Consider the following 22,345-nt stretch of genomic DNA (forward strand, 5'->3'; position numbering starts at 1 on the left):
GAAAAGCTGAAGTTTCAAGAAGAACGATAGAATTGTAATAACATTCGATTAAAATTGCAAATTGGAGAACATTATGATTATGATATCATCAATACTACTAACCATACAAAAATTTTAAATTGAAGACTGATATTATTTAAATTATTATTTAAAGTTATTGTTTTAAAAAGTTATTTAAAAAGCGGATTTTTAATCGAAAAACATTGGATAATGTTGCATTACAATATCACTGATATCGCACAACATTATTATGTTCTTTGTGAGATTCTTCTATAGGAACGAATACTAAATTAAATTTTCTCTTAGTCTCTTCTCTAATTTTGATTTGTTTGTGTGCGTGAATTTATGACGAGAGATGGTGTGTAACTAATTTTTTTAGCATAAAATATTTATATTAAAAAAGCCACGCCTATCTCTTTACATTAACCTTTTATTGCCCTCGTTCAGCAAACAAATGTTAATGCTCTCGTTTGTATGTACGTGTATCACTGTATTAGTGCGGTGTTGTTTTTTCACATCAACACAATCTTAAGCAAATCATACTACGGATTGGGATTCAGATTGAATTGAAATTTAATCAATTATAATATAGAAAACAAATCTCAAATTCATGAACTTTGCTCTGATATGAACGTTTGCCTCATACGAGGGCAATGGAGGGTTAAAAACTAGCAAAGTAGTTCAAATCACATATTAGAACCGTGTTAAAAATGTATGTAATACATTGGCTTTTATATTGCTTGCTTCGTATCTTGCTTATATGTGGATTGGGTACCAAGAGAGGGAAAGAGATAGCATACCGGATTTTGATTGTTTGCGCAAACGCGACACAACTACAACATAACCTAAAAGTGACCTGAGTTGATAGTGAAATTGCCGATGCAATGCATCTCGTCCGATATTTGTGAGATCGAAAGAGCTATCGTCCGTACTGTAATGTTTTCGCCAGTTTTCGTCCTAGGCTAGCAATATAGGAGTATTACATATATAGTTTTTACATATACTTATTATTACTTATATGGTTAAAACCGTTTCTTTCTTTTAGGTAGTCTGTGGAACTCGAGGATGCGGTGGCGAATGGGGCGGAATAGAGGGCGCTGCGTTTGATGAGGATACCGATTTTAAATCGACGGCATCGTCCAGCAAATTTCAACGAATTATCGACATCAACTAGAACGGGTACCGGCGACAACGAGGACAACGAGCGCCGCTACATCATTTCCATGGACCTGACGGAGGCTTTCGCGCCAGGAGGTGGCGGCGAGGATCTGCCGAAGACAGACTTCTTCGATTTCGTAGTGTCGCCGCCGCCCCATTGCGCATCGGCCGATGGCGTCGTCTCCGATGAGGAGAGTTTCTTGCATCGCGGTGCCAGTGGCTGTCGCACTATGGGCGGTTATCTTCAGAGCCACGATGACCACGAGGGCTCGCACGGCAGTTCGCCCTTCATCAAAGAGACTAACAATAATACGCTGACGGCACTACCGCCCGTCTCAACCATTACCGGTTCATTGGGCCATCACCATCAACATCATCACGTGCATCATCAGGTGCGTTCACAACATGGAAACGTTCAAACCGGCGAGACCACTGCCATGGACCAATCCGAGTGCGACTATTGGGGCCAGGAGGACGAGAGTAAGGAACAAACATGCAATATCCTTTTGGAGGATCTCAATAAATACTGTTGGTCCTCAAACGCACACACCAACGATAGCGTCATTCACCCAACCGGTGGTCCCAACGATCATCATCAGGCCGTTGGTTCAGGCCGCGCGGGTTGCACCGCCAACGACCGACAGAACACTGATGGTGCCATCTATACTCTGACGGTGCTGAACAACGAGGCAAACTCGATGGACGCGTTGGATTGTTGCAAAAGTCCAGCGCCTGCGTCCGGCGACTCTTGGTCTCTGCGACCCAATCTCGACCTAGACGCCATTCTGAGCATGGAGCCGTCCTCCGGTGAACAAGATCACGAACAAGCTAGCGGCGAGGTGCCTAGGAGTGTCAACGAAAGGTTTCATGGATCGGATGGCCGTGGTTTTACTGTGCCCTCGTCGCAATACGCTACCGACGATAGCGGATTCGTTGAAAGCAAAGAGTTGTGCGCGCGAGTGTCCTCGGCCAACTGTTCCGGCGACAACAATAACGACTGGAAACTGTCGGATCAGAATTTGCAAGAGGTAGCAGCCGCAGCAGCGGCTGCGGTCGCCGTTGGTGCCGGAGATTCCGCCGAAAGTCTTCTGAGAAGTGCTCTTCAGGGCAAACTATACACCGGACCAGCCCAGTCGGTTTCCTCGTCTTCGCCGTCCTCGCAGACGTCCACCATCTCGATGCCGGTTTCGGGAACTGCGGGTCTATTGGTGTCCGATCAACAACAACAACAGCAACAGCAGCAGCAACAGGAGGACTCCATGCAGGCTTGCACCGATGAGGATTTGCTGCTCTCGCAGTTGGACCAGACGACCTATCGACCGGGCGATTACGAGAAGCTTAAAAGCATCGCGAATGAAGTGGTGGAATCGTACTGCAGCCTCGAGCCGGTTTGTAACGTGTCGGCGACCACTACGGTGATGTATACATTAGATCCAGCAAGTGGGAGTCTAGGTACTATCACGTTACCGGCCGATCTGGGCCAGGTGAGCACTGTAACAGTAGTTACGGCTGCTCAGCAGGATGTTCTGCAACAACAATCAGCTCAACGAACCGACGTGGATCAGCAACAACAGCAACAACAGTCGGGTCAGCTGCAGCTGACTTCCGGCCGAGTAGGCGTCACCTCTAAGCCGCCGAAAAAGTACGTCAGACGCGCCAATCGCAACAGCAACAATGCCAACGGTGCCAGTAACGGCAGCGCCGGTACGGAGGCCAGCAACGCGAGTCAGCAACAAACCAGCGGTTCCGGTGGCTCGCCCGGTAGCGTTCAACGCAAGGAACGCTCTCTGCATTACTGCAGTATCTGCAGCAAGGGCTTCAAGGACAAGTACAGCGTGAACGTGCACATCCGGACGCACACCGGCGAGAAACCGTTTGCCTGCTCGCTCTGCGGCAAGAGCTTCCGGCAGAAGGCCCATCTAGCCAAGCACTATCAGACCCACGTAACTCAGAAGCCTGCCAGTATCCAGCAGACCGCTTCCGGGAGCGGCGGAAACAACGGAAACACCAGTCCGACGGCGGAGGCTAACGCGACCTCCGCGTCCCCCGTCATCGCCAGCAGGTCCCAGGTCGCTGTAGACCCGACGGGAACTGCCTGCAGTCCCCCCAGTTAGTTCGCAGAACACAGACGCGGCCACAACGTCAGGCGCAGACACACGTCGTCCAAGATTTCTTTTTTATTCTTCTGGGAAAAGATGGCGGCCGAACCTGGTCTCCGCTTTCTTCTTGTTCCCCATTTTTTTATATGAATATGATTTTCTTTCCATGATGGAAAGGCGAGCGAGCTTGCGAGAAAGAGCGAACCATGACGAACGCATTAGATAGCCGTATCGTGTACAGGGTGTCTAGAAACAAACTCATGTACTCTTAAAAAGTTAATTTCTTGAGAAATTATTTGATAAAGTTCGAAATACATCTAACTTAAGTCACTCAAGTCGGACTTCAATTATATTTAATTAGTAATAACCTGATTAAATTATTTATTTGCTTAAATTGGTGTTTAGATTGACGTAATTGAGTGTATTTAATTATTACAACCTAATTTATCGAATTTTTCGAGTTGTTTTAATTAAATTTCAAACAGTTACTTAAATTAGTTTTGAAATTAACTTAATTGATCCCTAAATCAGGTTGAATTTGAATTGTTACGTTGCAAAAAATAATTTGTGATTTATACAAAAGTGGAAATATTCTGTGACATCCTGTATGTTAATGAGAAGCGCGCCGATTGAATTTTACATGGCGAATCTACGCGACCGAAGAGTTGTTAATTAAAAAGTTAATTAAGAACATCGAACTTTGCGAGATTATCTATCCTAACGGTGGCAATTCTGTCGCCGGGTTTTTGTATTAATTATTAATTAATTATGGACGGCCAAGAGGAGCTAATCACTCCCCTTATACTAACATGACATCCGTGAAATTGTTGTTCCTACGATCATTCAATTACCATTAATGACAATAATGACAGATACAATGACAACAGCGACGACAACGATGAGGACAGAACGACTAATGTTTATAGGCTAATTGACGATTTATTATATTTAATAGCCACGAGATATTAACGTTGAAGATGTTAAAATAAATTTTTTATATATGTATAATTATGTACATGATGTTCCAAAACTACCGGATCTTCTTAAAGCTTTTTCGACAATGGAGAGAGAGAGAAGAACAACTTTTCTTTAATAAAAATGTTAGAAAAAAATCATTATTTATCATACCAATTCTTAATATTGCATGCTTTTATAATTTACCTGCAAATTAAAATTTTATGGTAAAAAAGTTCACTTAAAATTAACTAACAAGATTCAAAAATTGCAGATGCTTCAACATTTTTGTTAAAGAAAGATCAATTCCAAATCGGCCGAAGGATTAACGAAAAAAACATCTCGTAGTTTTGAAACGCCCCGTGTACACAGAGAGTACATTTAGGCAGTAACTTAGAATGATAAGTGCAGAGTATCGAAAGGAAGACCTTTTAATAAGTAATTAGTAGCATGAGCTGTGATTTAGGTACATACTCAACGAGTGGTTTAGAGCGAAGCAAACTTAACGAGATGCGTAAGTGCTGTTTTCTCATTGGTACTCCTTTTTTTTAACTCTCTCTTCTGTCGCGAAAGCGCAGCTGAAAAAGGGACCAACGATTATTAATTTTCGGTCATTTTGAACGTTTTCTATCGAATGCTACGAATGCCGCAGTATCGCCGTAATCGTTTGCCGTAAGAATCGCGTTTGCTCCTTTAGTCCTTTCTTGCCTAATTTATTCGCGAAATAAATAAAATCCTCCACAAAAGCATTTTTACCTTAAACTTAATGTTATAATAATATTATAATAATATTACGTGTGTGATAATATGATATTATAATATTGTTGATGTATATATATTACAATTATATATACACTATTTTATTGATATTGTAATATTAATATTATACGAATACTTTGTTGTTCAGGCGGGTGCCCTACTTACCATAAGTCTGAATATTAACGCTAGAATTCATCGTTTTATTGAGTAAGTCTTTTTACCAGACATCAATTTTATTCCGTCTTTTTATTTCCTTAGTTGAGATTGTCAAGATGAATACAAATAGTTTTTCCAGAGTTTCGATAGTGTTCACTAACTCTTCAAAGTCAAACTTTTTTGTGGAAAAATATGTCGTACAATACAACTTCAATTATAAAATACAATACAATTATAAAACTTCTGAATAATGATTATATATGCTTACTAATAAAATTATTAAATATGAAGATTTAGAGTAAATTACTGTTGATTCACATCAGTGAAACTGACGATTAAATTAGTTTAGTATAATTAAATATTAAATATTAACAAAACAAAGATAATCATTAACAAAGCAATTTATGCGCTCCGTAAAAATTAATAGTCTGAATCATCGAAAGTTTTTGAAAAAAAATCGTCCGTGAAGAGTTATGGGTAAACCTGGGACCCACCTCCGATGACCTTGAATTTGACATATATTGTCAAGGACACCCTCCCGAGTAACATGCAAGTGATTTTAGTCGGGGTTCGCTTTTTATTAAAAAGTTATAAACAAAAAAAGTTTGAAAAATATAACAGCTATTTTGAGTATTGGAAGGCATAAATGACTAATATATATGTTGAAATAATTCACGCATACACTTTCCACGCAAACCTAGGTTCACCCCACCCCCCCTGCTTTCGGGGGAGGTGCGGTAGCCCCTCCCTCGCTTACGTGTGTACTGTTTATGCACACACACATAAATAATACGTCAATTGTGTGTGCCCATACACACGTGTGTGTGCCCTGCTTTAACGAAAATCACAACTTCTATAAAGCAGGGCATACTCACGTGTGTGTGTGCCCTGCTTTAACGAAAATCACAACTTTTATAAAGCAGGGCATACACACGTGTGTGTGTGCCCTGCTTTAACGAAAATATTCTGTGTCGGAAATATATAAAGAATTTCAAACGTAAACAAACAGGGACTGCCGCACTTACCACGCGAAACGAGAAGCCACATGGGTTCATGGCGCGCTTTACAAACTCGTTTAGATAGAGGTGGTATTAAACAAGATAAGTTAGTCGATCATCTGTGTGAATATTTGTGGCGATATACAATAAACGAGCTTGTAAAGCGCGCCACGAACCTGTAACAACTCGTCTCGCGTGAAAAGTGTATGCGTGAACTATTTCAACATATATATTAGTCATTTATGCCTTCCAATACTCAAAATAGCTGCTATATTTTTCAAACTTTATTTGTTAATAACTTTTTAATAAAAAGCGACCCCCCGACTAAAATCACTTGCATGTTACTCGAGAGGGTGTCCTTGACAATATATGTCAAATTCAAGGTCATCGGAGGTGCACTGAGAGAAATGTTGAAGAAAGTTTTGTTGAAACAACCAAAATTTTGTTACTGTAACAAAATTTTGGTTAATTTTGGTTGTTTCAACAAAACATTTTTGTTACTGTAACAAAATTTGGTAGTTTCAACAAAACATTTCTCTCAGTGTGGGTCCTCTTAACGCCAGGTTTACCGAGTTATGTCCGTAAATGCTAAAACTGCTCTTTAATGATAGCCAATCGAGTAGCCAATACACATACATCATGATATTCACTGCCGTCGTTATCAGCGTTAAACTTGGGTCTTCGATAAAAAATAAATAAACAATCAGTGAAGTAATTAAGGTTAATTAACTGGGGGCCACTGACCCTAATAACGCAATTGATGCGATTCTTTCGGCTACGATCGTAAAAACTGCAATAGCGTATTAATCACGATACAATATACTCATTTCGGCGAGTGCGACGCCCGAGAGACGTGCGAATCCTTGCGAGCACCCTGTAGACGCGTGCTACATTTTCCGGGGGCCCGCGACCCCGTAGCAACGTCATGAAAGTCAATTAGAGTTTCCGAAGGACCGCCTCGGGCGCGAGGCCATATCGCGAGAGGTTCGCCTGGATAATTACACGTTGCGTCGATATTGCATTACGTGCGTGCTCATCGCGTAAGCGCATGCACGCGACCTCTCGTCGTGGCCGTGGTCACATCGTATCGGCAAGTGGCGATAAATTCACCTTACTTATAATATGGCGATAATTTTTATTCGCCGCTCTGTCGACGATTCGTTATCGGGATAATTAATTACACGGCCGCTACGTAAAAGTGAGGCGGTTCACAAGAGGCGGATTAAAAGACGCGACGCATTCGAGTCTTATCAACGACCTGATTTCAATTTCAGATTTTCTAAAATTATCTTTCTCTGGAGAGTCACGTTATATAAAAATAATGCATGCCCGTTTTCGTGCAATTAAAAATATCGCGGAATTTCGTGAGCGATTTATTCAAGTTTATGTGTTGTGAGACTCGCTTGGACAAAAATTGGAAGCATTTGAAGAATATCGAGGGAAAAATCCACATGGTATTCGCTAAAAAGAATTGAAAAGTCTCGCGTGACTTCGCAGTCACGGTCGCCTCCCTCGCCGATCACCGCCTATTCGTCCAATTTGTGTAATTAGTCACGTATACGCAACATAATCGAGACTATTCTTTCGCTTTATTGACACTGATACTCAATCGACGACGCAAGCGGCAAATGATATTAGAAAGCACATCGTCAGGTATTGTGATCGATTAATATCATTTGTTAACAAATAGTGCTATCAATATTGCAATTTTTTTAGGGATGGATCACAATTATACGACGATATGCAGTAAAATAGGCAAAAATGATATTATATTGGTTATTATATACAATTAGAGTCAATTCATCAAAAAGAGAAGGGAGGAAAAACTCTGAAGGATTAACAGACGCTTATTACTCTAATTAAATCAGACAATCAGCAGCAGACCAACGTAATTACAACTAGACATCTAATTTCGATTATTTTACCGTGTCGAGAGAGATCGTATCTTGCCCTCATGTGTGTTTTACTATTCTAATTGAAAGCAGGAAAGATTTCGAAAGGAGAAGATAAAGACTTGTAAAGATTTTTTTCCGGAAATTAATAAATAAATTATAAATTGTAAAATTTTATCTTTGAAGTCAGAAACTCTGCGATTCCATTCTATATTATTTTTAACTGCTGTTTATATAAAATATATTTAAAAGCTAGAAGTAAAAGTTTCTTCATCTCTATATACTACATGATATTTGAAATTACAAAATTTGGAAGCTATATATTGTTTCCTTCGGAACCAATGACGGACACTCTAGAATTCGTTTATATTATTTTTAATTGCTGGACAAAGTAAATTTCTTGCTGGACTTCGAAGTAAATAACTTAATTAAAGAACCAAGTAAACTAGGTCGCACACTGGAAGTGGTATAGAAAAGGGGGCCTGGGGCTCGCTCGGTTTGTAGGGCACCTCGATATAAGGGCGTTATTATGGCAGCGCCTCATTACATCTAGAGTATTTAAAGATCGCGATGATGAGAATGACCTTATAAGGGATGTTTAAAGTCACCGCCGCGGCCGTCGCAGCATCACCGCTGCGGCTTTCACCAATCTCGTCGAATTAGATTGTGGCCCGCCCTAATCCCGCTTCTAATCAACCGCGCGTGGTGACCGCATGATCGATCCCTCAATCGCGAAAGGAAAGCGGCATCGTTGCGATGCCTTACAAGCGCGACGTCTTTGAGGGTTAATGAGCCTGAAGGACCTCAAAATGAGATCCTTCTTCGGCTCTCAGGAATTTTATATTCGTGATTCTCTGAAATTGCTAATTTACAAACCGATATAAATATGAAATAATTCTTACCTATTTCTTCCATCTTTTTTATTTTTATCATTTTTACGCTCTTATCATTATTTACATAATTTTAAACATTTTATTTTTAATTTAAAAATGTTTAAATTATGTTTAATAATTTTTTCATTGTTGAAATTTGATGACATAGTAAGTTTTACTTACAATTAGTCTAGGCGACTGTTTAAGAGTTGTGCACACAAGCCTGTTAACCTTCTGAAGGTAAGACGGAGGTGTGGCACACCCCGTTTTACAACAATGATCTCCATAGATGGAAGATTGCGCGAAAAGAGCAACGCAAAGGTCGATATGAACGAATCGCGAAATGCAGAAGAAAACAAGTTATCGATAGAAAAAAATCACGAATAATCGTAGGTGGTAATCTTACCACTTTTTAAATTTGTTATAGAATTTTACAGAGATTACAATAATTCAAAATTATATCTAAATGCGACAAAAAATTTAGCTTTTCTATTCCGCGAAAAGAAATTTTTTTCCAGAAAAGTAAACGATGATCTAAAATTATTCCCAATCATTTTTTCTTTTATCACTAATATATGTTTTTCCTCTCTTACATGAACGATTTTTAAAAATCGTTAAAGAATTTTACCATGAAATTGACAATAATTTGAAATTATTTAAAGACAAAAGATCTATTTCATGAAAAAAAATGTTTATTTTATATAGCCTGTTTATTTTAAGCGCAATATCGTAATATTATTTATTTCCTGACAATGTGTCGAAATAGCCGCTTCGTCGTTCGCATCACGTAAGACGTAAGGCTACAACTACATCTATCGTAACGCTTTGATCGTGGTCGTAAGCAATGAAGTCGTCGTAAACCGTATATCTATGCCAATATATCTATAAACACATTTTTCTTCGCACGTCGAGAAAGCTGACAGGTTAGGTTATGTTGTAACGCCAGACAAGCGTCGTAATTGTAAAGAGTTCAAGCTGAATCAACTCATACGATGAGCTTACGATAGCGATTACGACGAGCGTTACGACCGATTACGGTAAACATTACGATAGATGTAGTTGTAGCCTAAGAGAATACTCATCGAAGTCTACGGATTCTCGGTTCCTCAGTACTCGAGAATCCACGAGATCGTCGAGATCTTTCCCTATGTTCGAGACACGTTCTTAAATTTAACGTTACTTTCTTCTCAGCCTATATACTTTGCCTAGCATGTGTACGTACGAAAAGCTATAATTCTAGGAATAACGTGGCGGCTGCACAGCACGTTAAGGATATGAATCCGAATCCCGAGGTTACCATGGTAACGAGAATGTAAATGAAGGCGTCCTTTAATTCTTTCCCATTTTTTTTATAATGCGATACAATAATACTCAAAGCGGTCGAGGGCCGCGCGACGAAAAAATACGTAGATTAATTTCCGATGAAGAGAGGTCAACGCGTGCATTTAGCTAAAATGTGGCTGTTTTGATCTTCGTCTTGATCATCGAATCAAAATTAGAGCCGAAGAGTTCCATTTAGCTCTAAATGCGCGCGAAAATGCAAACCTTTACCCGAAGAAGTTAATGAGATATAATGATATATTATATATATTATATATAGGGTGACCATATATACTAACGAAAAATATTTTAATGGCAATTTTTTTTAAATTGAAATCTATTTCTTTCCTGCAACAATTTAATCTCTAATTTCAATTAAAATATTTTGAATTTAAATAAAATAAAAATTCTAATATAGAACTATTTAATTTTTAATTATTATAAAAATTTTTGTAGAAAATATTAATAAATAAGATGCTCCATTAATCTTAAATTTTAATTCGTTAAAATCGCACGTGATGCTGAAGGAAATCTGTTTTAAATTCGGAAAATCTGTCATTAAGATAGTTTTCGGTAATGCGGAGACACCCTGTATGCGCGTCGGCCTACCCAGTACAAAAACAGATCGTTATGATATTTTATTATATCACGGATTATTGTGTTATGTGAATAATTACATTTTATGTTGTTAACGAAGTCGTAATATATGTATAAATATACATGTTTCTCTCTCCATATGTAAAGATACACAAATCCTCAGTCCTATATTACTCGTGCCCGAGCGTCGTGACTTCTCTTCATATACATGTGTTGCGCACGTGGATTATACACATTGTATATGGGACCTACAGTTTAACGCCGATTCCGAACGGCTATATTTTTTAGAGAAGTTCTCTTGGCAAGACAATACTCTCGGTGGTTTGCCATTGCCTTCCGAAAGGAAAACGAGCGAATATAATTGTTCTAACTCTACCGGGAATCGAACCCGGGACCTTTGGCTCAATAGACCAGTGCGCTGTCTATTAGGCCACGCTCGTTCTCGATACACAAATATATATAGCTTTATATATATATATATATATAAAATATATATATATATATATGTATACATTAGCAACGTACCCACGTGCGTTATGTCGATATCTTTTTCACAGTTGTATCGCTCTTTCCTTCCTTAATTCTTTAAAGACCGACACATACATAAGGCTCGTTTTCAAACTTTATATAAGACCCGTTGTGTTTTATAGTTTAGCAATAACACGATTGTTCAAGTTTCTCTCCTAATTTCAGCGATCGTTGAGTGATCTGCGAGACGATCTACGATTTTTATATCAATAGTAAATTGCTGAGTGCAATATGTGTATAGTGAACGAAATTTTCGTCTAGAATCGACGAGAATATTTAATTAATATAGATATTAGAGAGAGTGACATTTAATAAAACTCCCGTCGAACGAATAAAAAGTGGCGTCGATAATTACGGGACACTGTGTATAATCGCGTGGAATTGCAGGCGATTCGAGAAGCAAGGATTGTTCGTTTGTCTAACTTATGGATTAATTATGAATTAATTAATATCGACTCGACTTCGGTATGTAATCGCTCTCTATTCTTGTTAGTTTATCTTTTAACATCTTAGAGAAATGGCGAGAAAATTCTGAAGCATCCTATAAAAGGAGAAAAAACACCCTATATCATCCTTCGGCAGAATACTCTTCGCTATTGCTCACGAGTGTACAATGATTGAAAAAGTTTTGAATGGCGGACCAGCCGGCATAGCAATTTAGAGATTTAGACGCGAAGACGAAAAAATGTACCTATTATTTTTGTACTTAGTTTTAATAAAGGTTTATATGCTTTTTTATAAAAAAAAAAAGGAAGATACACATGAGACGCCTGATATTTAATCGATTGTATTCGAAATACCTTTGACTATTAACTGAATAATCAAGACAATTAAAGATATCAATACTTTTCGAGCACTTTGTGCTTTATTTGAATTTTCGTCCATAAATATTTGATTAAATTTTTGGAGCAATTCGAAACATTTTTTTATTGAAGAATCCTTATACTTTTATGTCGAATATAAATTTTTGGGAAGAAACAACTGGATTAAGGTGATTGGGCCATCAGAGCATGTCAAAGAAAAAAATATGTTATAAAGGAAACCTAAATACACTTAAATTTGCAATTTTGAGAAGATCTGACGTCTAGTTTTTGAGATATTAAATCTCAAAGTTGGCATTTTTAACATAGGTTTTACGGGAAATTGTACCGGAAACACACATTTTTCGAGGATTTCACTCACTATCTGTAAAGAAACAAGTTCAAAAAACTGAAAATAACATTATTTGATTCTTCTAGCACTTGTTAAGTATAAGGCAAAACGACGTTGACGTGTAATAAGGCCAAAAATTCAATCAAAAGTTGATGAATCGTCGCGTTTCTTGTCGGCCTTTCGATCAGCTGTACGCGACGTGAACATGTGGCAACGCCGCGCCGTGTAGTGTTTTCTTTCCACAGCACTATTCTTTTGCAAACAAATCTCCCGTTATCGCAATTGTTTGTTAGCTTCCATTATTTTTCAACATAAACACAATACATAACCTCACTCAAACACATGGCACTGGCATGATAGCTGCCTACAGCGAAGAGATGCAATGTCGCGACATTGCCGACATTTCTCTTGTATGAATGTCAACTGAAGTCAAATCTTGAACTGTTTACATTTATCAGTAGATGAATTGATACATGATCGAATGAAAAGTTACATTATAAAACTAGTAATTATACAAGTGTTTAGAATATATGCATAAAAAGGGTTTTTCTTAAAAAAAAATTTAGACCTTATATCGACTCATACGGTACTTAGCCCAATCACCTTAATTAAATGAATTGAACAAACGATTGCCAAATATAATACATTAATTTTTATTCAAAGAATTTCCAATTTAAAGAAATTCCATCAGATATTTTCGAATGTCAGACCGGATATTTTTGGAATACTTTACACAATCTTTACATTTTTACTATATATTATCACTGATAATATAGTCCAATAGATAATAATGAACGAAATTGGTTACTATAAATTGAGAGTGCAATTTCACCGTTATGCTCCTCGAGCAATAAACGGTTATATCAGTAATTAGCATAATAACAATCAAGTTCACTCACCGAGCTGCATCAACACCGCGTACCACCAAGATTTCCTGGATCGGTTCGTACTCTCCCTGGGATTGTCCATTTCCTCTCCGAAGATCTCCTCGGAACTGGTAACAGCTTGGAGAAACGGATATACATACTCGTGCATGCTAATTGATAAAACAATCCGATTTTGTACTCACGATTTTTACTCGCTCTTATGTGAGTCTTCTTCAACATCCGTGAAATAGAGGAAACACGATAACCGCAGCTCGCGCGTAATGGCCGACCAGTGGCGCCACTTGACGGCGGGAGATTCAAACGCGATCAACGATATTCGGGTGACTTTAATGTAAAAATCCAATATCTTAACTTATTATTAGAGATAGTCGAAATAATAAATTATCATAAAATGCGCACCCAGCGTAGCTAATTATGGAACAATTTTAACCTGCATGTGCATATATACCTGGTACGCCATTTGGTCGCACTTTCGTTGCACTTCACCAGGAAGATGAGTTCGAAACGCGCGGAGAGATTTTGATCGACCTCAGGGAAAAGAGGACTCGACGCCAAAATTCACGACATCGGCGCACCGCTACAGTAATATTTGACCAATCACAAAATTTGACGCTTCACGAGAGGCACTCACGCGACAGTTTCTCGCGCGCGAAATATCGAAACAGCCAACCAATCGCAGCGCGATTATTTTATCTAGAAATAAAGTTTGAATGTACACTTTACCGGCAGGAATGCCTGGACATAATACATATACATATACATATATGTCATATACATATCAAAATGTCCAGGCATTCCTGCCGGTCAGTGTACATACATCAGTGCCAGAAATATGATCGAAATAATAAATTAATCGTAATTACTTGCAAATCGAAGTATACAATTGTGCAATAAAACTGAAATTCAAAACTTAATCGTCATTTTCCGGAAAAAATGTTTCGTACATAATTATATATAAAATATACTTATATATGTTTCCTTTATCTTGTACAATCTGTTCGTATTTTTAAAAAATAATAAGCATAATTGAAAAATTATAAAAATTTTTTGCACTGTTTTACAAAAATTGAAATTGTGATTAAAAATTGTACACTATTCTATATATCATCGTATTTACATATAATTGTTACATTTATATATAATTATATGTGGAAATTTTTTTTCCTTCAAACTTCACTTTTTTGGAAAAAAAGACAATGCGAAAATTATCCTTTTGATTCTTTTTCTTATTATTTTTCTTGTGTACGAACAGCAATTATACAAGAGAAAGAAGATATTTATAGACATTTTATTTGTAAGTACATGTATATAAAAAATATTTTCCCGCATTTATTTCAAGTGTTAATTAAAACTGCGTAATACATTCGAAACATTCAAGACCATAAGGTAATATTTAAATTCGATGATTAAGAAAGTTTTTTGTTTGCAGGAGGTGAGATATTTTAACTTTTAGCATTTAAAATAATTTATTTATCAATATGAACAAGAAGGTATTTTGCAGTAGACATTATCGACGAACCACGGTTAACTGTCGTTAATAACGATCAATCACTTCTGTTGCAACGCACGTGCACATACGAGCTTACTTTCGCAGATTCGCGTGTGAATTATTGCGTATTAATGTTACAAGAACATACGTGCACTATGCGTCATCGATAATCCATCCGTAAAACTAGAATACAAAATATTTCTCGAATTTCGCGCGAATCACTAAATTACCCGCGCACTTAAAAAGTATCCATTCGTGAAATCGAGAATCGCGAGGAACTTTCTCTCATTGTCAGTCCAATATACAGACCAAGTCAATAGAAAGCAAAACTATTAAACACCTCCATCAAAGATAAAAAAAACTGTTCTTTCGACGTTTGTTTTGCTTCCAGTGACTCATTCTGCATTCTGCATAATTTCCGATAAAATCATTCATGATGTGTGGAAAACCATTTCTCATTTACATTATCACAACTTAATTATTTGTAACAAGCTTTATTTGTATGATTTTTATAATAATCTTTCTATCATTTTGCTACAATTTTCTGTAATTAAACAAATATAAAAAAAATAAAGGTTTGCGATGCGTTTCTCGAGATTCTGATTAGATTTTGGCGGACTGAATATTCCGAATGACTCGCATTAACTAGATTTGCATAGTAAGTGAAAAGTTCCGTTTAGTATACAGTGTAAAATATTGTCAGTGGACGGGTCATTCGTCATAAATCGTTGAAGATATTTGCTTTTGGCAGCTCTATCGATTCAGGACACCGGTAATATGCAATGAAATTCTGAGTGTCAAAAGTTATGAATATTTGCAGAGATAAGTGCAAGTGTTTATCGGTATAAATTTAAATCATTTGATACAATTAAATCGCTCGAATATCGAAATAAAAAAAAACAATTCACGACTGTACATCGTGCAACAGTGAAAATTATAGGGAAACCGTGTCGCAAATCTCTTTTTCGTAACTTTATTATCCAAAATTAAGTTTCTCTCGCGGCACATATAAATAATCAGCTCCGATGTGAGCTCCAAATATATTTTATTGTATTTACAAATCACAATTAATTATAAAAAAATTCCAAAAGGCATTTCATTGTTTGGAAAACAGATCGTCTTGAGTACCCGTTCTTTAGTATCGAATATAAAAATCGCATGAGACACTTCGCGTCAAGTATGTTCCGAGAGTGGCCCGGAGAAAGGCGATCCTGCGAGGGGGAAGGCGTGGGAATGGCGTGCAAGAAAAAAAAATATATTTTTTATAGGATAGAAAATAGAATAGTACTTGGACGATCGTGCTCGCGATCGAAGTCTCGATTGAGCGAAGTATCGAATGATTCTTCCGACGTGCACGGATACGGATACGGCATTTGGCCCGCTAAAGCGATTGCAATAGACGAACGCAGTAATAATATAACGCGGTATCAACACTTTGTATTCCGCGATTTCGGGCTCTAAGAGAGCATCTTGTCCTCGGGAATGGTCGGGCTGGTGACCGATGGAGCCGCGGATGAGCGCCTCATTGCCTCGGACTCTCGAAGAGCCTCGTCGAAGCTCTGCGTCGAGCCGGACCTTGAAGGCACGACTTTTGTCTGCGAAAAGAAGAAAAAGATTCAAATCTTTGAATAGAAGATCAAAGAAATTTCATAAATTAGTAATAAAAAAACATAAATTCAACATGCAATAAAATTTAAGTTATTTTGTTGATTCATTTAGTTTAAATTATGTACATTTAGTGACATATTGGAAATGGAAAATTTTAAAGCGCATGCGTTTAACATCTAACAAATTATAAAATAGTTAATTGGAAAGATTAATTTAATACAAATATTTATTTGATAAAATTAAAAAAAATCCGATTTAATTTTAGTTACCTTAATGTTCTCGCAGGCGGATCCAACTCTTTCCTCCAACGACCGGAAGCTATCGGAATTACGCATCTGGCCCAGTTTCATGGTAATGCCACTACCAAAGCCACCCAAAATACTAGTCGTCTTTTCAGCCGTGGATTTGAGTACAGATTCTGTCTTTTGGTATCTGATATGACAAAAAAAATGAATATTTATTATTAAAACAGCAAAAATTTCTGATCTTTATATAGATTATCTTTTAACAATAACTGCGTTAATTAATTTTTAATCGGCACAAAGCTTTTAGACATGAGATAAAGTAAGTGTTTGTTGTGTTAAACTTTGTTTTTGTTTGTTTCAAGCAAATATAATAATATTCTGTTAGTATGATAGCAATATTCGGATAGCGTTGATGGTTAAAATTATGAAAATTAAGATACCAACTAATACAAATTGTCTCCAAAGCATTTGCCAAATTTTGTATTCGCTCGAGGATGAATATACTGCCAAAGCTTGAAGACCTATTTCAGAAGCACTCTATATAGATATATTAGCTGTATAAATTAATTCAATGCCTTTACATTTGGTGCCTTATAATTCCGTTTTAAGATTAAATATTTTCCCATTCTTTTGCGATTTGCAAATGTAAACTTCTACGTTTTCAGAACACCAAATAACTTAGAAAACTTAAACGACAAAACCTCTAAAACAGTAACAAACACGATGGTTTATTTAAAGCACTGCATATTTTTCGCATTTTAATTAAAAAGAATGCTGTTGAAGTCGCGAAAATGATTTAGTCTGTTCTGGATGAAGGTGATATGACCTATAAAACGTGCAAAAAGTGATTTCAGAGTTTTCGAAACTAAACGAGTCATTTTGCAACACGATAATGCTCGGTCATGCCGCAAAGGGGACGAAGGATGTCATCTATGCTTCGGATTGGGAAATTCTCCCTCATCTCGGATTATTCATCGGACTTAGCTCCGTCGGATTATCATCTGTTGTGGTCGCTTCAACATCACCTGGTTGATACACATTTCAAGACAGTGGAAGAGGTCCGAAAAAATCTTGAAGACTTTATCGATTCAAAACCGCCAAGTTTCTTCTGCGAGGATTTCTATTTGTCAGCTGCCCGACAAATGGGGCAAAATTATAAAAAATAACAGAGATTATTACAAACATTAAACTTGTATTTGATTTTTTGTCAATAACCTTTCAATTTTGTGAAAAAAGGCACCGAATTAATTTACACACTCATAAATATTTATCGTTAATACGATGCAGAATACCGTTGCGAAATGAATCGCGGTGAGGGAAAAATAAGACACTGTGCGTACTTACAAACTGTTCGCGGAGATAGTCCTGGTTAAGCGACCGAATGTCTCGCCGACGTTCTGATAACTGAATGACAACCCAACCAACAGTGAAAAAAATAATTGCTTCTACGTGTATCTAAAGAGTAGTGGAGTATCAACATAAAAAGAATGATCACCGCCGTTGCTTCGTGGAAATAAACACGAACAGACAAAAAATATGAAAAAAATGAAAATAAAAATTAGTAAAGAAATGAGAGATTTGGAAAACGCGGTTCATTTCTCAAAGACCGTTAAATATTTTATTAACTTTCTGCCATACAATATTTCGCGAGTTTAAAGATATTTTGTTTGAAGTATTTTGTGGCGCAGTGATTCTGTTATGGTTTATCCACTTCTTCTTTATATATGAAATATAGTAGAGTGCATAGAACATGTATAGCGTGTGTATGTGTATATATGTGCAGAGTATATGCACAGACAAAAGAGCATGCGAAGAAATCAAACAAATAGCAGGATACATACACATGGCTCTCTTTAACGTTCTTGAGCCCCTGATTGACATCGTCGGTAAGCTCCTTCCAGACGCTAATGCCAAGCTTCCTCTTCAGATCCTGGGAAACCTTGATCTTGTTAGCGAGAACGTGTCTCAGAGTTTGTATCTCTTCTTCAACCTGAAATCGATTTTTATTATTTTCCTTCCTCGCGATTTTCCTGAGTCTCCAAGATTTACCTTTGCTAATTGGGCGCTCCATTCGGCCCTTTGTTGTTCTTGCTCCTCCAAGGAGAGTCCTTGAAGTTCGTTCGCCATGTTATCCGACGATGGCGACAGAGAGCCGGCCGAGTGAAGCGAGGCATCTTCTCCTGGAACAAAAAAGAAGAAAATTAGTCTTAAGGTATACGATACCATGACGGTCACGCTGACTGCTTGGGAGGATCAGTTTTCTCGTTAGCAAGTTGCGATTTAATACATTAGGATTATTATGTTACATATGGAAAGGTAACATTAACAGGATACACGAGGATACATAATTCTACCAAAATTATAATAATTCTCTGTAGAACAAGTAGATAAAATAAAAAAATTATTATAACATCTGAATTAAAAATTAAAATTAAAAATAAAAATTAGATCCCAAGACTAGAAATTAACATTAAAAATTAAGATCGAATACAGACATGACATCAGAAAGATATCTTATCTAACTCTGATTTGATACAGAGTAAATAAAATTTATTACATGTGTCTTCGCTTGCACACAATGCAAACACGAAAATAGAAATGTGATCGACTGTGATTTATCAATAATTCTCAGGAAGCAATTGCTTAAAATTTCTAACAAGCAATTTCGATTGTTCCGCTGATTTCGTCAGATTGCGAAGGAATGCGCCGAGTTCTGCAGTTTCAACAGAGCGAAACATCGTCCTAGAAAAATTAAAAGTGTGTTTCCACACGTCGCTGTACTCGATAGTGATTCCACGATCCTTTTTCATGTACTTTCACGTGTCGAGAAGAAATAAATCGACATCAAGAAGTTGCTAGACGTAACCGCATAATTTCTCACGTGAAAGTACACAATTATTATGCTAAAAATTAAATATTTAAGCGCTTGTTTAAGTAATTTAAGCATTTGCGAATCTACGAAAATGTATAGACTCCTAAATTCAAAAAGTTAGAAGTCAAAAACCGAATAAAGAATTCAAGACTTTAAGATCGTGCTTTTGTGAATAAAATATTTTTGTAATATTCAACAATTTTGAAAAGTTTAAGTTCATGTAAATTCAATCAAATATAAAGTAACAATGTACAATATTCAGTCAATTATTATAATCCTTGTACTCTAATTTGCCAAAATTTCAGCATATTTAATGATTCACAGTTTTTCAATATTTAACGCTTTGATATCGATATTTTTGAGAACTCTAAACATCGTTGTCAAATGATTTAAACCTGATAACCTTTCTGATTAATTATAAAATAGCATTTTTTCGTTTATTTTCATCTTTGCACTCAATTCGAAATTCTTTCACTTTTAATTGTCGTGACTTTTCAAACATTAAGTTTACGTCATTGATACTTTCAAGACATTTCATCGAATTACTCACAAATGGATAATTTGATAGTTGCCCTGATTCATAAATTCAGCGAAATCCGTAACAATTTCTTTACTGTAAATTAATAGTGTAAAAGCGGTGAAGCGATTTCTCTTCTCTTCTCTCAGCACCTTTTATCAGCTCGAGAAACTTCTTATAATTCTGGCTGTTGCTGATCTTAGCGAAGTAAGGTTTGGAGAAGTCCTGGAAGATCACGCGGATCGATCGCTTTTTCTTCTTGCAGCCGTCACGTGACTCTCCCTGAAGCAACTCCGTCTCGACGGACAGGTTGCCGTCGTCCACGACGATCTCGTCGATCTCTCCGTTCGAGTCGCGCCAGCAGTGAACTACCAATTCGTCTACCTCTTCGTCGCCCAGTTCGTCGATATCGTCAAAACTCGGCGTCGTTGTCAGCTTTAAGTAATATGCATCCTCCTCGTACTCCAACGACTCGAACTCGCGTTCATTCTCGCTTGGGCAATTCTCTTCGCTATGTTCCTGGCAGACTTTCCTGCGCGATTGGTTGATTCTTGGATCTACAGATTGTTTAGGATTCGCCATATTGTTTTTCATGGTCTTTCCTCAGGAGACATGAGAAAGCTTGCTCCAAAATTCGACTCCAAAATCTTGATCCAAGAAGAATACGTGTCACAAAGTTTGAAAAAGTGTTGAAGAAGATAAGCTTCAGAGTACTTCAGTATTGATCTTCATGATCTTCTTCAAAAGAAGCTTCTCCAAATTTTCCAAAATTCAAAAAATTTGTTAATTCAAGAAGAATATCAGAAAGTTTGTTGAAAAAGCTTCAAAATAGAAATAATAATTAATAGATTAAGGATCTCTTTATAATATATAATTCTTCTTTTTAATAATGCATGTCAGCAAGCCAGTTCGAGATCTTGCTTCCTCTTCAAAATCTTGCTTCAAAATTGTCACTGCAAAGTCATTTTTCCAAATCTTGCTCCACTATCATCCAATAATTGCTTTAGAAATATATTTTGTACATAGGTAAAGATTCATCTATTATGATTTCAATTTCACATATTGCACATATTGTACTGACCACAATTTCAACACAACCTAAGATTGAAGATAAAGAAGTAACGATTAAAAATTACAGAAACATGTCTTTTCTCAATCTCAGCGGAAACTGAAAGATTAACGTTTATCACAATCAATTTGTCACATTTAATCGCTCACATCTCACTAACAATAAGAACGAGCAAATTACTCAGAATTCAAGAGCAATAACTTAAGAGTTCGTGCGATCAACTTTCCTTCCAATAGGATCGATTACCAGATCTTAGATCTACATCGCGATGCATGATTTACTTAACGACTATGCAATCCATGCACTCGTGATGGTTCGGCAAAACGCGACCATGTGCACCGACGCCGCGACGCGTGCAGACACGACTAACAACTGTGTGCCTTGAGAACGATGCCGACGTTGCCGATCGTGAGGACACTACCATGTTTCTGAGAAATCGAGACGCTGTTCTCGCTCTACTTTAGCAGGAAACAAAGAGTGAGAGGGCGAGAGGAAGGGACAAGAGAGAAGAGGGAGAAGCAGAGGAAAGGAAAGGAAAGGAGGGAATGGACAGGTGGCCTTGGTTCTCCATCGAGAAATGGAACTTGATATTGTAATTCTATGGATTGGAAATCCACGATCAAGAAGAAAAAGAAAAAGAAGAAATAGCGAAATTCGAATGACAGCTTTTAAACGGATCTATCATAGACTGTGCAAAAGAAGAAATATATGTTATTATATTATAATTATTTATTTATTTATTTAGAGAAATGGCAATATCAATCATTGTCGCTTGATTTTAGTTACGTCCTCCTTTAGTTGTATGTAGTTTAGTTACCGTACTTTCTCTACGGTAATATATGTATTCACGTGCGGCTGTACTCAGCGAGATTTGTTTGAAACTTAACACGCTAATTAAGAGACTCTCGCTAATTCTTACTAATGTCTTGCGCCCAATCTGCTCTCTACGGAGTGTCTTGAAATTCACCTCGATACATGTGGCATTTGCGATTTAATCCTCTCGCTGTGCGCGTTTCCGTTCGTTCTATTTAAGTTATAGCGGCAGGCATAAAACATAAAAAGTAGGCTAAAGATAGTCGTAAAGAGAAATAGAGAAAGAGAAAAAACTATGTCCGATCCGGCGCTCTGATTGGTTCATCGACCTCCTCGGTGGAGTGCTCCGCTTGTTTTTGC

At 37.2% G+C, this 22,345-nt stretch overlaps 2 protein-coding genes across 2 annotated transcripts in view; one reads left to right on the plus strand and one right to left on the minus strand.

Annotated features, from left to right (window-relative positions):
• LOC139776497 (uncharacterized) overlaps positions 1-5,007 on the plus strand; it is a 46,412-nt gene extending 41,405 nt beyond the window's left edge. Inside the window, exon 2 of the mRNA XM_071713187.1 lies at positions 1,046-5,007. Coding sequence (XP_071569288.1) covers positions 1,107-3,272 — 2,166 coding nt within the window. The 5' untranslated portion in view covers positions 1,046-1,106 and the 3' untranslated portion in view covers positions 3,273-5,007. The remainder of the gene's footprint in view (positions 1-1,045) is intronic.
• A 9,634-nt stretch (positions 5,008-14,641) lies between these two features.
• On the minus strand, positions 14,642-20,906 carry LOC139776501 (uncharacterized). Its single transcript, XM_071713193.1, has 6 exons — positions 20,256-20,906; positions 18,764-18,894; positions 18,556-18,704; positions 18,059-18,118; positions 16,739-16,901; positions 14,642-16,456 (listed from the first exon to the last, which is right to left on the minus strand). Exons 1-6 carry the CDS (start codon positions 20,695-20,697, stop codon positions 16,319-16,321), a joined length of 1,083 nt encoding a protein of 360 aa, XP_071569294.1. The 5' UTR covers positions 20,698-20,906; the 3' UTR covers positions 14,642-16,318.
• Between the last annotated feature and the right edge of the window lie 1,439 nt (positions 20,907-22,345).

This window comes from Temnothorax nylanderi, unplaced genomic scaffold (genome assembly GCF_030848795.1).
Source record: "Temnothorax nylanderi isolate EJ_2023f unplaced genomic scaffold, tnyl_v1.0 TNYL_tig0121_pilon, whole genome shotgun sequence".
NCBI lineage: Eukaryota > Metazoa > Arthropoda > Insecta > Hymenoptera > Formicidae > Temnothorax > Temnothorax nylanderi.